This window comes from Ischnura elegans, assembly GCF_921293095.1.
Source record: "Ischnura elegans chromosome 13 unlocalized genomic scaffold, ioIscEleg1.1 SUPER_13_unloc_4, whole genome shotgun sequence".
In the NCBI taxonomy this organism is placed as follows: Eukaryota; Metazoa; Arthropoda; class Insecta; order Odonata; family Coenagrionidae; genus Ischnura; species Ischnura elegans.
The window spans coordinates 9,970,907-9,983,349 of NW_025791660.1; the positions used below are offsets into that span (position 1 = coordinate 9,970,907).

Here is a 12,443-nt window from a genome sequence, read left to right on the forward strand (position 1 = left end):
CCAGTATCAAAACTATGGGGCAAGCCATGGTTGTTCAAGTTGTAGGTAAGATTTTAACATGGAAAAGGTGAATGAAATTAACATTTTAAGGAAACTGTAACAACTCTTTATTAATTTTTAAAATTATTTGCTTGAAAAAATATTATTTTCCAAAAAGACGTTCTTGATTTTTGCTTGTAAGGGGGGGGCAGCTGCCCCGTCGCTGGGTACACCCATGGTTTTGGGGTATTGAAACAGAGGTTTTCTTCTCTCTCCATTGGACTAACAATGAAAAAAATACATAATCTCATCAATGTGATTACTGGGGTTTTACCGGTTTTACACAAAATTTAATTTATATTGAAAGAGTAGGTACTCATTCAAGGTTCTCATTCAAGATGCCGATGTGAATCTTCATCAACCCATGGGAGAGGGATCCACAGGAGCAGCTATTTCACTAGCCTTAATTAATGACATACTTTTATGAGTTGTCTTAAAAATAAATTCTTCTTTCATGATAACCATAGCATGGTTCCTCATGGTAAATGGTTTTCTCTCATTTTTACATTTTACCTGAGCATAAAAAATTAAATGTTAAATATCATCTATTTTTAACAGTCAATAGCATTTTAAACCTGCAGATAAATTACAGAAATCATTTTTTACCTCAATTGACGGATAATATAACTTGGAATTTAGATTGGATGACATTATTTAGGATAAAAAAACGTAGGATTTGAGAAACATGATTTATTTATTTCCTATCACTTTGGCTGGGGTAGCCTATTTTATCTCAATTTACATTTTTCTTTTTTCAAAAACTAGTCCACTATTTTTCAGTTCATTATATTACGCTTTCTTCTTCTCATTGCATGTATTAGCATCTGTTCTTTTGTTTCATATAATGTTTGAATGAGTTTCTACAAGATGAGATTCCTCCAACTCAGAGAAATTATTCGCTTTCACTTTTTTTTAAACTCGAAAGTCGCGGTTTTCACGTAGGTAATGGCAAATGCCGTTGTAATGCGCTGTAGACAGCCAATAGGAAAGCTAATTACAAACCTAAGAGAATGATAATGCTACGCGATTGCCGATCAAGTGATTTTGATTGTTGATCAAGGATCAGATGTTGGTGAAACGGATGCGAGATATGATCTCGGATCAGGGAATTGATGCCGATCAACTGATCGCCGATCAAAGAGAGGTTGGTGAAATCGGCCCTAAAAAGATTGATAGCAAAATTTTAAGGTATAAAATTTCCTCACAATAAACTCCTTCAGGGAGCGTGTGGAGTAGCGTGTAGATTTAGATGAAAACTATAGATGAAAGCCAAACTCTATTTTTATTTCTGTGATAAACTCATCAAGGTAGGGGAGAGTGGGGTAATGCCATAAGCTTGTGCGTTTTCAATGCATATCTTTCAATAGGAAACTACTATAAAAGGCAAGGGAGTACCCAGGATAAAACTAGGAGGGTGGAAGCCAAAGTCTAGGGGGAGCAAGCAAAGTTGTGGCATTTAAAAAAATTATAACATTCAATGGGTTAATTCCGTGAAAAAATAGTTTTACTTTAGTTACATATGTTACACAAATACATATAATTTTTCATGGGTTTATAGAAATTTCTTTAAAACTATCGTTTTTAATTCAGTACTGATGTAGCTTAAATGATTTTTGCTCCTAAGGGGGGCACATGCCCCCTCTCTTCCCCTCGCTGGGTGCGCCCATGATAAAAGAGGGAGATTGCGAGTGGGAGTTGCACCTCCACTTAATTATCTGCCAAAATTGGTAAAATGATTGACCTTAAGTTTTGTAAACTATTTCTCCCAGGTACATAGCGACATTTAAAAATGAATACACAAGGCCAGTTGTCTTCCCATATCAGACTTACATGTGCTTTCACAGCAATGTGATGTATACCATCAAGACCCTGTATCATGTGGTTTACAAGCAGCCATTGAGGTTGAGTTTAACCATCCTCAGATAAGAATAAAAAATACCATTCAAACAATAATTATGTGTTGAGCTTGATAATTTTCATTTTACTCTTAAAATGGATTTATATCCTAGGAATACAAAATTGAAAAATAGAGTAGTTACAAGCTTTGATTAGCGATTAGCTTTGATTAATTTTAAGGATAAAGTGGACTGAGATGCAAAGCACTAAAAAGCATCATGGCAAATAGGAAAGGAACATCAGGAAGTCTGCCTGCCCTTTGTAAGAAAAAAATCATTATTGAATCTGATGTACCATATGAGATAATGATTTCAAACCAAATGAAAAAACTGAAACTTTAAGCCATTCTAAATTTATTTTATCTGTGTGGAGCATGATATGCAATATTGGATAAAGTTTTACAACAGTTTGCTGCACAAATTAAAAAATTCCTTGTGTAATCATATCACATTCAATGAAACTCTTTTCCACAAAACGTGCCTTGAATTGCATTTTAACACAATATAGTATGGTACCACGAAAGAAAATAATTTAATTACACAAAAAATATGCATACATTTACACCTGCATATTTGAATTCATTATTGGAACAAATAAATACATAGTTCCTTATAGTATCATGACGTTTTTAAAAAAGGAAAATATATGTGAAGAAAAATAATGCAAAAAAAAATTAGAACAGGCAATGCCTTAATTGAAGATATCCTGCCATTCATCTTCAGAAATAAGCCAACAGATATAAAAGGGAATTATTCCAACATGCATAGACGTTGTCATTGATATGCATTCATTACTTTAGATTAACAATAACAAGCAATAATCATAAATCAATTAACATGTAAAATGTGTACCTTCAGACATGATTATGAAATCTTTTTTAACAATCCAGGTATCATAAGACTATAGTAATATATCTCAGAATAGATAAATAAGATTTAAATAATGTATTTCAGATGAGATAATGAAATGATTATATTCTACTCATACATAATTGAAAAAAGTTACTAAATCTGGATGGTTTATCTGGCTGTAACAACTGACATGGAGTACCAAAGGTATAATTATTATCAATCCAGAAAAATATTGCAAAAATATATATTTATGAGTACAAAGTAAATGTTCCATAAGCACATACTACCAACAAGTATATATGTTCTTTAGGAAAAAATATACATCATTGGCACCACATTTCTGTTACTCCCAGGCTGCAGAGTGAAGATTGATATTTTTTTATACAAAACTACAGAAAGGAATGGTTAAGAAATACTTATGCCAAAAATAAAAAAAAATCAGAAAAAAATTTAAATCCTAAAAAATAATAATCTAGTCTAATAACACAAATCTAGTACCTAGTGAGAGATTTGGTGAATAAACAGTCATTTTAAACAATAGGCCCTACAATTACAATTAATCCCAAAGGTTATCAGCATCACACAGGCATAAAATAGAAATAGACACATGTCATAAGCAGAGAACAGGTAAAATGCTTAACCATTATATTCACTTTACTCCTTAAAAACCAAGTCTGCAATCGTGAGAATTAGGAGACATCTACTGGACTAATAAATAAGCAAATGCCTACCTTTTCTAGTCAACTGAATACTATACAAAGGATATGTGAATGCTGAAAATTTATGTGTGCATGAATGATGACAATGATCTTCTCTAACACCATGGACAATTTTAGAACCAAATACATAGCATTAAAATGAACTAAGGCCACAAACATATAGGAAAATGAATTTAAGAACTATTTTAAATTACTTAATTATGACATTTCTTAAATGTTTTCCGAAATTACCCCAGAATATTGAAACAAAAATATCATCTACAGCTTTGTTTAATTATGGCTGAAGGATGTAAAATTAAATTCCACATCACATTTGAATTACACACCATATCTTTGAAATAAGTTATATTTGACATATGTACAGCATCGCAAAAATATTGTGATCACATCATTATAGTTGCAAAATCTAGGGAAATGTCTTTCAAGTGCACGGGTGAAACAAGGCAAACAGAGCAATGAACCAAAACAAACCAATGTTCACTAAAGGGCAACACAAACATGAGTACATCCGGCAAATATAATTCTAACAATAAGAAAGGAGCGGCATAAGTTGCAAATAGATTTGTGTGCACGATGGATTTCAGCTAAAAAATTGTGAGATTACATTGCTAAGCCAATATGGTATGTTCCATGCATATACTTATGGCACACATGAGATGTAAATAGAAATATTATCAATAATACAAATATACTAGCAATATAACTATGAAAAGACTGATTAAACTATGTGTCCACATAATTATAACAACATGCAACTCCAAATGTGTTTATAAACATAATGAAAAAGTTGCATGTAGCAAAAATGAAATCAATAAAAATAACAAAGTTTAAAAATTAGATGCCTATAACAACTGCACGAAACAATAGTGGTTAAGTTTAGCTAACGATAACTGAAAGGCTTTATGAAAATAAATGAATGGGAACAGATTTTCCCTCTACAGGGCTGGCTCCATTGCTATCTCCAGTGTATCCAAATTCATCTCTGAAATAAAAAAAATAAATTACTGGACGCCTCCATTGAGAACTTATGTCTTCTATAAGCATATTACAGCAAAAAAATATGATATCTTTTCAAAAGAAATCTGCTACTCTGAATATGGACAGGTAGAATTTCAAACTAAAACTAATTGCTATTAAATACATATGTTAACCTTTTCCCTACTAAAGATGTATATATACGTGTGGATGTTTCCTGACCTGGAAGACGAAAGCCATATATTTGTGTGTCAGATTTTCCTAGCCAGGAGAGCGAAAGCAGTATGTATATACGTTTTCCAGATCTCCCCCTTTAAGGATGGTGGCGGGTTTACCTGGTCTTTGTCTTGAGACCCAATGCTGCAGGGTTTAGGATTAACCCTCGGAATCTGGGAGCAGGTACCCAGACCCCTCGTCTTTCATAACCCTTCTTGGCAGTAAGGGACAGCGGTCATACAGTTGTTTATCCAGTCAGTTTTCTAAATAAATATTTGTTCATTTCTCAAGAAAAATAACCTAAGAATTGACTTATTTATCTTTTGTACAACATTTACAATTTTTAACCGAAATTCTACGATAAATATTAACTCATATCTCAAATTTTGCATAAATATCAACATGGAAATTGTTTCTGCATTTAATGTGCTTATATTGACCTTAGAACTTTGCTTAAACTTTTACAAGATAGGTCGAAAAAGGTGCCGCGAGACACTTCTCAACGAATCCTCCAAAAAAGCTCCGTACCACGAGAAAGAAGAGTCTCTTGGGGCTCAGTACAGCAGTCTTGCTAAAACGAAAACTCCACCGTCTTGAAAGGGTTAAAATTAAAACACCTCTCTACCATTACATCAAAATACTCAAGAGCACTTGGGAGGGACAAGTGAAATGCACCAGAAGTTTCATTTCACCAACTACAAACATGCCAAACTTGAAACCATAGTTTCACAACTAGAAAAGTGTCAAACAGCATACCAAATATGCATGGGCACAAGACATTCACAGACATGAGACGAGCCATTTGCAATCTTAATTCAAGCTTGCAATACAAATATTTGAAAAAAATGATCAGACCAATCTGTACCAAGAAAATAATTAGGAAATTCAGTTTTGTGGGAGAGAAAACAAATATAATGCGAGGAAATCATAAGATACACATATGAAATTTAAACTTTCATAATACACATGCATCTAAAACATAGAATGAAAACTAATTGATAATGCAGAAATATTGTGCACTCCAGTGAAGCCCATATTTCACCCCAAGTATATTAAAATTATAAACACTGCTATAACGGACTTTATTTCCGATAGTAGTCTTCAGATCTGAGATTGTGTTATCCAAACAGTCGGATGTAGCCAAGGTATATGTCAGAAATTCCAAACATGCCAAAATTATCTCCAATGAGTGGCCCACTTTTGGGAAATCTTGGAAAATTAAATTAAGAACAAATCTTTGTATTATTCAAAATTGTTTTTATACTTTAATTTATGAAATCACTATTTATTTGCTTAAAAAGCTTTAATTATACATTTGAATTTTTTAATGAAGACCATGATGTAATGAAAAAAGCGTGATAAATATACATAAGACCCACCTTTGCCTTGGATAGCAGAGTTCCAAACACATTGTTAGAATAAAGAGAGAGGATGAGAGGGGCTTCCTGCTGCATATAAGCTCTTCCTCCGGTGGATCCCTTAAAAAAGATAATATCAGGGATAGCAGCAGCAAGGTAGTTAATCCTCCCTAACTGCGTCCACTGTTGCAATGCATCATGGATCCACCTAGGGATTCTTCCTTCCCTCCTCCTCCTCTCCTCCAACTCCTCTAGAGCCCTCATCCACTCACGCTCTCGTTCCACATCTCCCTTGCCATAAGGCCTCCCCTCATTGTCAAAAACTAATTTCAGGGACAATTGTGAGAGGCCCCAAGCTAGCCTAGTACATACAACTGTCTCCCTATCACAAGAAATAACCAATGCACCCAAATACACAGTCTCACTCTCAAAATCACAAAATGATATCAAATCCCTCCCATCCTCCTTAGTCCCATCCAATCCCACAACCTCGTCCTTCATCCTTCCAATGCTAGAAGAATCTAAGTCCACCATCACCTTCACCCGTTCATTCCCACTTAAATATTTAATAATACACGCAGTGAATTCATCTCCATCATACAGTCTCTCATACAATCTACGCATTTTATCAACTCCACTTCCATACACTATCCTAGTCTTTCGCATCATGGCGTCCACACATTCCTGTCTTGCTCTGGCCGGATCGGATGCAGGATGGCTTATAGATGCCTCCCCAATAAGACCACACTTGATACGCGTCACATCCTCCACTGTTGATGTCACCGCCTCTTCCAGGCAACGCAACAGTGTGTCACGTCCACACACTTGCGCTTTCAGTTCCTCCAACGATGAGCTCGGCTGTCGCACAAGAGATTTCATCTCTCGCCTCAATGAGTCCACGGAGGACTTGAGAGATGCAATATCACATTCTGGGCTAGCCACGGGTGTCACATGATCAGTGCTCCGACTCGAAGATGCTTCCAGACGACGCAAAATAACTTGGTCTCTCCTGTGAACCAACGTCACCAACTGCAGCACTTTTGAGCGTTCTACATCATCAGGGAACTGCCGCACCATCTCCTCAGCCGAAGACAATGCACTCTGCTGACTGTCATCTGTAATGCCTGTGTCGGCCCCTCTCGCCAATAGTTCCTCCACCCAGTCAGTTTTTCCAAGTCCCACACCAACATGCAAGAGTGTTTTCTCCTTTATCATTCTGCTATCCACATCTTCCAACATGTCCAGCAGCTCTTTATGCTGGAGCAATGAGCCAGTCAGCAATCCAGCAATGAGCCTCTCCTCAACATATTTCTCCGTGCCACTAGCAGAAATGTTGCCAGCCATTATTGCGAAAAGAAGAAATAATTTATTTGAGCGTGTGTTATATTTGGCAGAAAGTTGCCAGGAGGAACCAGGCAAGGTGGCGATGTTCAGCAAGGAGTAAAGACTATCTCAGCGTTACTACGAAAGGATGAAATATTTCCTGCAATGAAAAAGAAGAAACATCAAATTAATACCTTAAAAATTGTCATTAGCAGTGTGATAAAATAAAAACTAGCATGAGCGATACTTGAGAACAAATATCTCGCTTACTATGCAACCAAGAATAAAAAAGGAAATTCTTTGGAATGGCATTTTGGAAATGCAATCACTCACAACTGTCGTTTTTATGAGGAAATATCAATTCCACTGTAGACAAAAATAGATATAGCTACGCTAAAAGATGTTGGGGACAGTCTTCAACTTACAACCAAGCGGGAGTATGAACATTTATTACAGAACCTGTAATACTGAGGGAAGTGAGGTTTGAATGAAAATAAAGTTGATATGCACGGAAATCTATGATGTGACATAATAAGATGGGAAAATAGGCTGCTGAAAAAGAGGAAAACAGAAAGAATTTAGAACACTAGAATTAATTCAACAGATGCACTTGCTACATGGTGGAAGTTCAAAACATTTAAATTGAAGATGATAACACTTTTCCACGATATTAAATACACAAGAATAGATTTGGACCAGATGATGGCTCTGTGAGCTGAAACGCATCGAGTGGATTAAAATGTTTTGGACAGGTTCTAGATATCGTATTTAAATCTCTCTTGTATTCAAATCTCTCTTGTGTCCCTCATGTATTCAAACAGAAAAAAATGTTCCTGAGTAACAACATTATAGCAGATGCTGGCAAGGGTGAAAATACATCATAAAATTATCAATATTTGCTTGGTTACTTTCTGGAGTGCAATACAAGTGTAATATTTCTTTCTTCAAATGAAACTCAGTCTTATTCCCCTTGGTGCCATACATTGAAAGCATGCTTACGCCAGGTTTTCCTCCTCAGTTCCTTATCTCCTCTAAGAAATACAAATTACCTTAGTTCTCAATTATCTTCCCCTTACACACCATCATTTATATCATGTTACTTTATTTAACCATGGGACTACCAAATCGACTGCGTAACCTTGAAATATGTTGAAAATGGACATTAGCTCCTTTTTAAAGATTCCGTCTGACATGCACAATTGGTGATCCTCTTATCTCCATCCATCCACCATTCCATCTTTATGCTGAAGTGAAGACGTGGCTAGGATGGAAGTATTTTCAAACGGGCAATGAGCTTCAGGAAAAAGCAAATATTAATGTAAGCAATTGGCGGAAACATCCTATGGAGAAGGTATAGCAAATCGCATCTACAGGCACGACCAATTCCTCAATCGCTGAGGCAATGATGTGGAAAGGACACCACAAGTGTGCTCAACGTTTGGCAATGGAATAATTTTTAATCAATCACTTCGTCTTCTGATCATGACCCATCGGAGGTTAAAGAAAAACCTCCCTCGTACATCAATAAAATTCATAAGCTGTGAAATTCCCACTTTTTGCAGTAATTTTCATACGAAATTGTTATTTTTCATGAAATTTTATCTAGTTTTAAAAAGCAGAATGGTCTCGAAATCCATTTCTGAGCATAGGATTTCCTAAATATTCCAAGCCCCCCCCTCCCCCCCGGAGAAGATAGGCCCCATTTTGAGCCCCAGCCGAGGGCTACAATCACATCACCCCACACCGCCCCTGCTTATCTTCCTTACATACTCCTACGGTCCACTTCTTAACTCCCTCTCATATGCTATTAATGTATGTTTGAAATTTCTCATCCCCAGTGTCTTAGTGTACATGAATTGAAACCAAAATGGATCCTATGTATAACACCGTTGGAAATTTCAGTTATCTGATTTTTATGGCTTGAGAATAAGAATAAACTATTCTGTGGATCACCCAATTTTCTATTAAGTAAGGTAATGAGTTTATAAAGGAAGAGGTATGCGGGGATAGATGTGAGAAATGCAGTCCTAAGTTTCTTGTTTTACTTTGTGGAACCACGATCTTCCAAATAAAGTTTATTCTAATTATATTCGACCAAAACCATCAATATTCAATGGCCTTGATCGCATCTAGTCACAATTGGAACAATCTCCTCCATCTCATAATCCAGCTAGCCCGCCCTAGTTCATTCCACCATTTTGACTTCGCTCTTGACCGCTCCGGAAAAAAATTCTCGTAGGGAACGTATCACCTGTGGACCGGTGCTCCGGAGCACTTTCCTCAAGAGTGCACTTTAGCGAATGTAGCGTTCTTTGGACCTCACCCCATGGTAATGGAGATTTCTAAATAGTCTTATCCACTTTCAGAATTACAGTCCTATCACCTCACCTTGAAGAGTAGCTCACTGAAGATCGTATCTTTAACTTTCAAACTCAGGGTATTGTTTTCAGGGTATTTGTGATTGTGCTTACTGTATCCCAGATATAGAGCATTTCACATTTAGTTGACAGTATGGGCTCTTATGGTGAATCGTTTCCCTTGTTAATCTCCATAAGGCAAGGAGCGCAGTGTTGTCAATAACAGCACGAAAATTAATGTTGCGTTATGCACTGATAAAAATTTGCATTCTAATGTAGAAAGAGATGCTGTATTCATTGGTGCCTAGTTTTTCGATAAAAATTATAACAAAAGATATTTGAAAAATTTCCTTAAATTTCCGTCAGAAACGTGTATTTTTTTACTTTATCTTCTTCTCGCAATTTCTGCCAGACCGTTGTCTGTATTGAATTGAATCTTCTGCAACAATTTCATCACACAATTTTCTCCTTGTAGATCTTCACCAATTGTACAAATATTGAGTTAATATGTTGTTATGCCGACGTAACTCCCTTTAGGACAAGAAAATTTTGATTTTTGCAAGGTAACAAGTAGTCGCTTACTAACTTACGTTTCTTACGCCGTAGGTCCCTATATGCTGCATATCAAATGTGAAGAAACCTACAAGGTTATTTTTGGTGAAAAAATCATTAACTTAAACAATTCTGAAGCGAGTTACAAGGTTTTGATCTCAGATAAAAATATTACGGTGCCGCTGGGACAGGCTTCTTGTTCAGCGCAGAGGGAAAATTCTCGGGCGGAAAAGGAGTTTTTTGTTAATGCATACTATGAAATGTATTTATCTATTCGTTTGATATCCTAAACAGAGAATACTCATACGTTGTAACAGCAGTGCTTTTATCTGAATACATTGATGCACGAAAGTAAGCAAGTGGCTTAGAAATAAGACGCTTTCGCCTTGGGTGTTTAGGTCCCATCGTGGAAACCAAGAAAAAGAATATCACATAATCTGTGCGAAACACTACCCCATCCACAGCACGCCTTTTACAAAAGCGGGCTTGGGTTTTTTCTGAGTTCCTTTCATAGGGTACCATAAAACCTGCACCAAAAGCGACCCTAGCCAAAGGGGCCGTGGGAAGAATTTACGAAGACTTTCAGTTTGTCATTGCATTTTTTTGGAGTGAACAAGTGTTGTGTGGTCTGCTGAATTTGAGAATTGTGAAGTGTGTTTTACATTTATCTTTGCTGTAACACGCCCAATCAATATGTCCGATACAAAGAAGAGGAGAAAGGGTGAGAAGCTCATAAGCCACGAAAGACAGTTGGTGCTCAACGTCTTCTCGTACCAAAGGAAATCTCTCTGCATTAGTGAGGCCTGCCGAGAAGCTTCGAAGGCTACTGGGTGCTAGGAGTTCACTATTTACAGAGTGAGGAAGGAAAGCTCCCGTGGTCCAATGGTAACTCCTTCAAAAACTTAAGAAAGTAGGCAGCCTTACAAAAATTTGAGAGCTGTGATTTTCGACGGTTTGGTGAGATCGCGAATTAGAAGGAAGGCACATGAATTCTTCGTGAAAAATATTCCTCCAACTTTAAAATCCATCTTAAACTCGGTAAATATGGATAGTATTCTCCCAGATTACAAAAGGACAACACTATATCGTCTTCTTTTGGACATAGGCTTCGTGTACGAACGCAGGGGGAAAAGAATCATCCTTATCGAAAGGGATGATATTCTTCGTTGGTGGCACAATTAATTATTTAAGGCAGCTAAAAAAATATCGTCGCCAACACAGGCGAATGTATTCACAGGCGAAAGTTGGATTAATGTTGGAAAACTAGTGAACATTAGTTTGCGAAACAAACAATTAGAAAATCCGCGTCAAGCCTTCCTTTCTGGACTAAATACTGGGCTTGGCCCCCACTTCCCAAGGAAGACGATTTGCAATGATACACACAGAAGCGGAAAATGGGTTAATAAAAGGGGCATCGCATGTGTTTCTATACAAAAAGAACTCAATGAATGAGCATGAAGAAGTGGGTGGCGAGTGTTACGAGAGATGGTTTGAGCACTCACTTCTTGCAAACTTCCCCGAAGGATCAATTATAGTGGTAGATAATGCCTCTTATTACTCAAAGAAATTGGAATCCTTGCCTACTAGAAGGTGGAGGAAAGAGAACATTAAGGAAATTAGCTTTGAAGATGTCAGCTTGAAAAGAGATCTTTAATTTACAATAAACCAAGTACGGGAAATTTTTGAAAAATTAAAGATTGATGATGTCTTATACATCATCGCCTTTCATGTAATACTAGCCAGAGCCAAAAAATATTGCATAATATGGAAGGAATAGAAATTTTGTCTCATTTAGGAGTAGCGATAATTTTTATTATCCTTCAATTAATTCTTTTTTTTTACATTACAGACTTTTCATTATTCAGCTTGTGCATTGAATAAGTACGTACAAAAAATAACAAAAGACTTTTCCTTTAACATTGCAGCAAAGGTATTGTAATTTACGCTAAAAATTCCTTAATTTACGACATCTTTCGTGCGATCCCTAACTCCTTTTTGAACTAAACCATTTTGGCGCTCTATAATGTGTGGTTGCATACGGTGTTAGAATGCCTGCCGGCGGAGCGGAAGCTTGGCAACACTGTTATCCATAAGGACCGTACTGCCAACTAAATGTGGAACGCTCTATAGCACATTATAAGCCATTGAGATAAGGTG

At 36.5% G+C, this 12,443-nt stretch overlaps 2 protein-coding genes across 10 annotated transcripts in view; both read right to left on the bottom strand.

Annotated features, from left to right (window-relative positions):
• Window positions 1-12,443, bottom strand: part of LOC124173312 — a 185,291-nt gene that overhangs the window by 52,719 nt on the left and 120,129 nt on the right. The window lies entirely within an intron of this gene.
• The window catches only part of LOC124173319, a 56,007-nt gene continuing 45,835 nt past the window's right edge, over window positions 2,272-12,443 (bottom strand). For 8 of the 9 annotated variants that reach the window (XM_046552842.1, XM_046552843.1, XM_046552839.1 and 5 more), the window contains one exon: window positions 4,494-7,537. In XM_046552842.1, coding sequence (XP_046408798.1) covers window positions 6,004-7,398 — 1,395 coding nt within the window. In that variant the 5' untranslated portion in view covers window positions 7,399-7,537 and the 3' untranslated portion in view covers window positions 4,494-6,003. The other variant, XM_046552847.1, reaches the window with a different exon arrangement.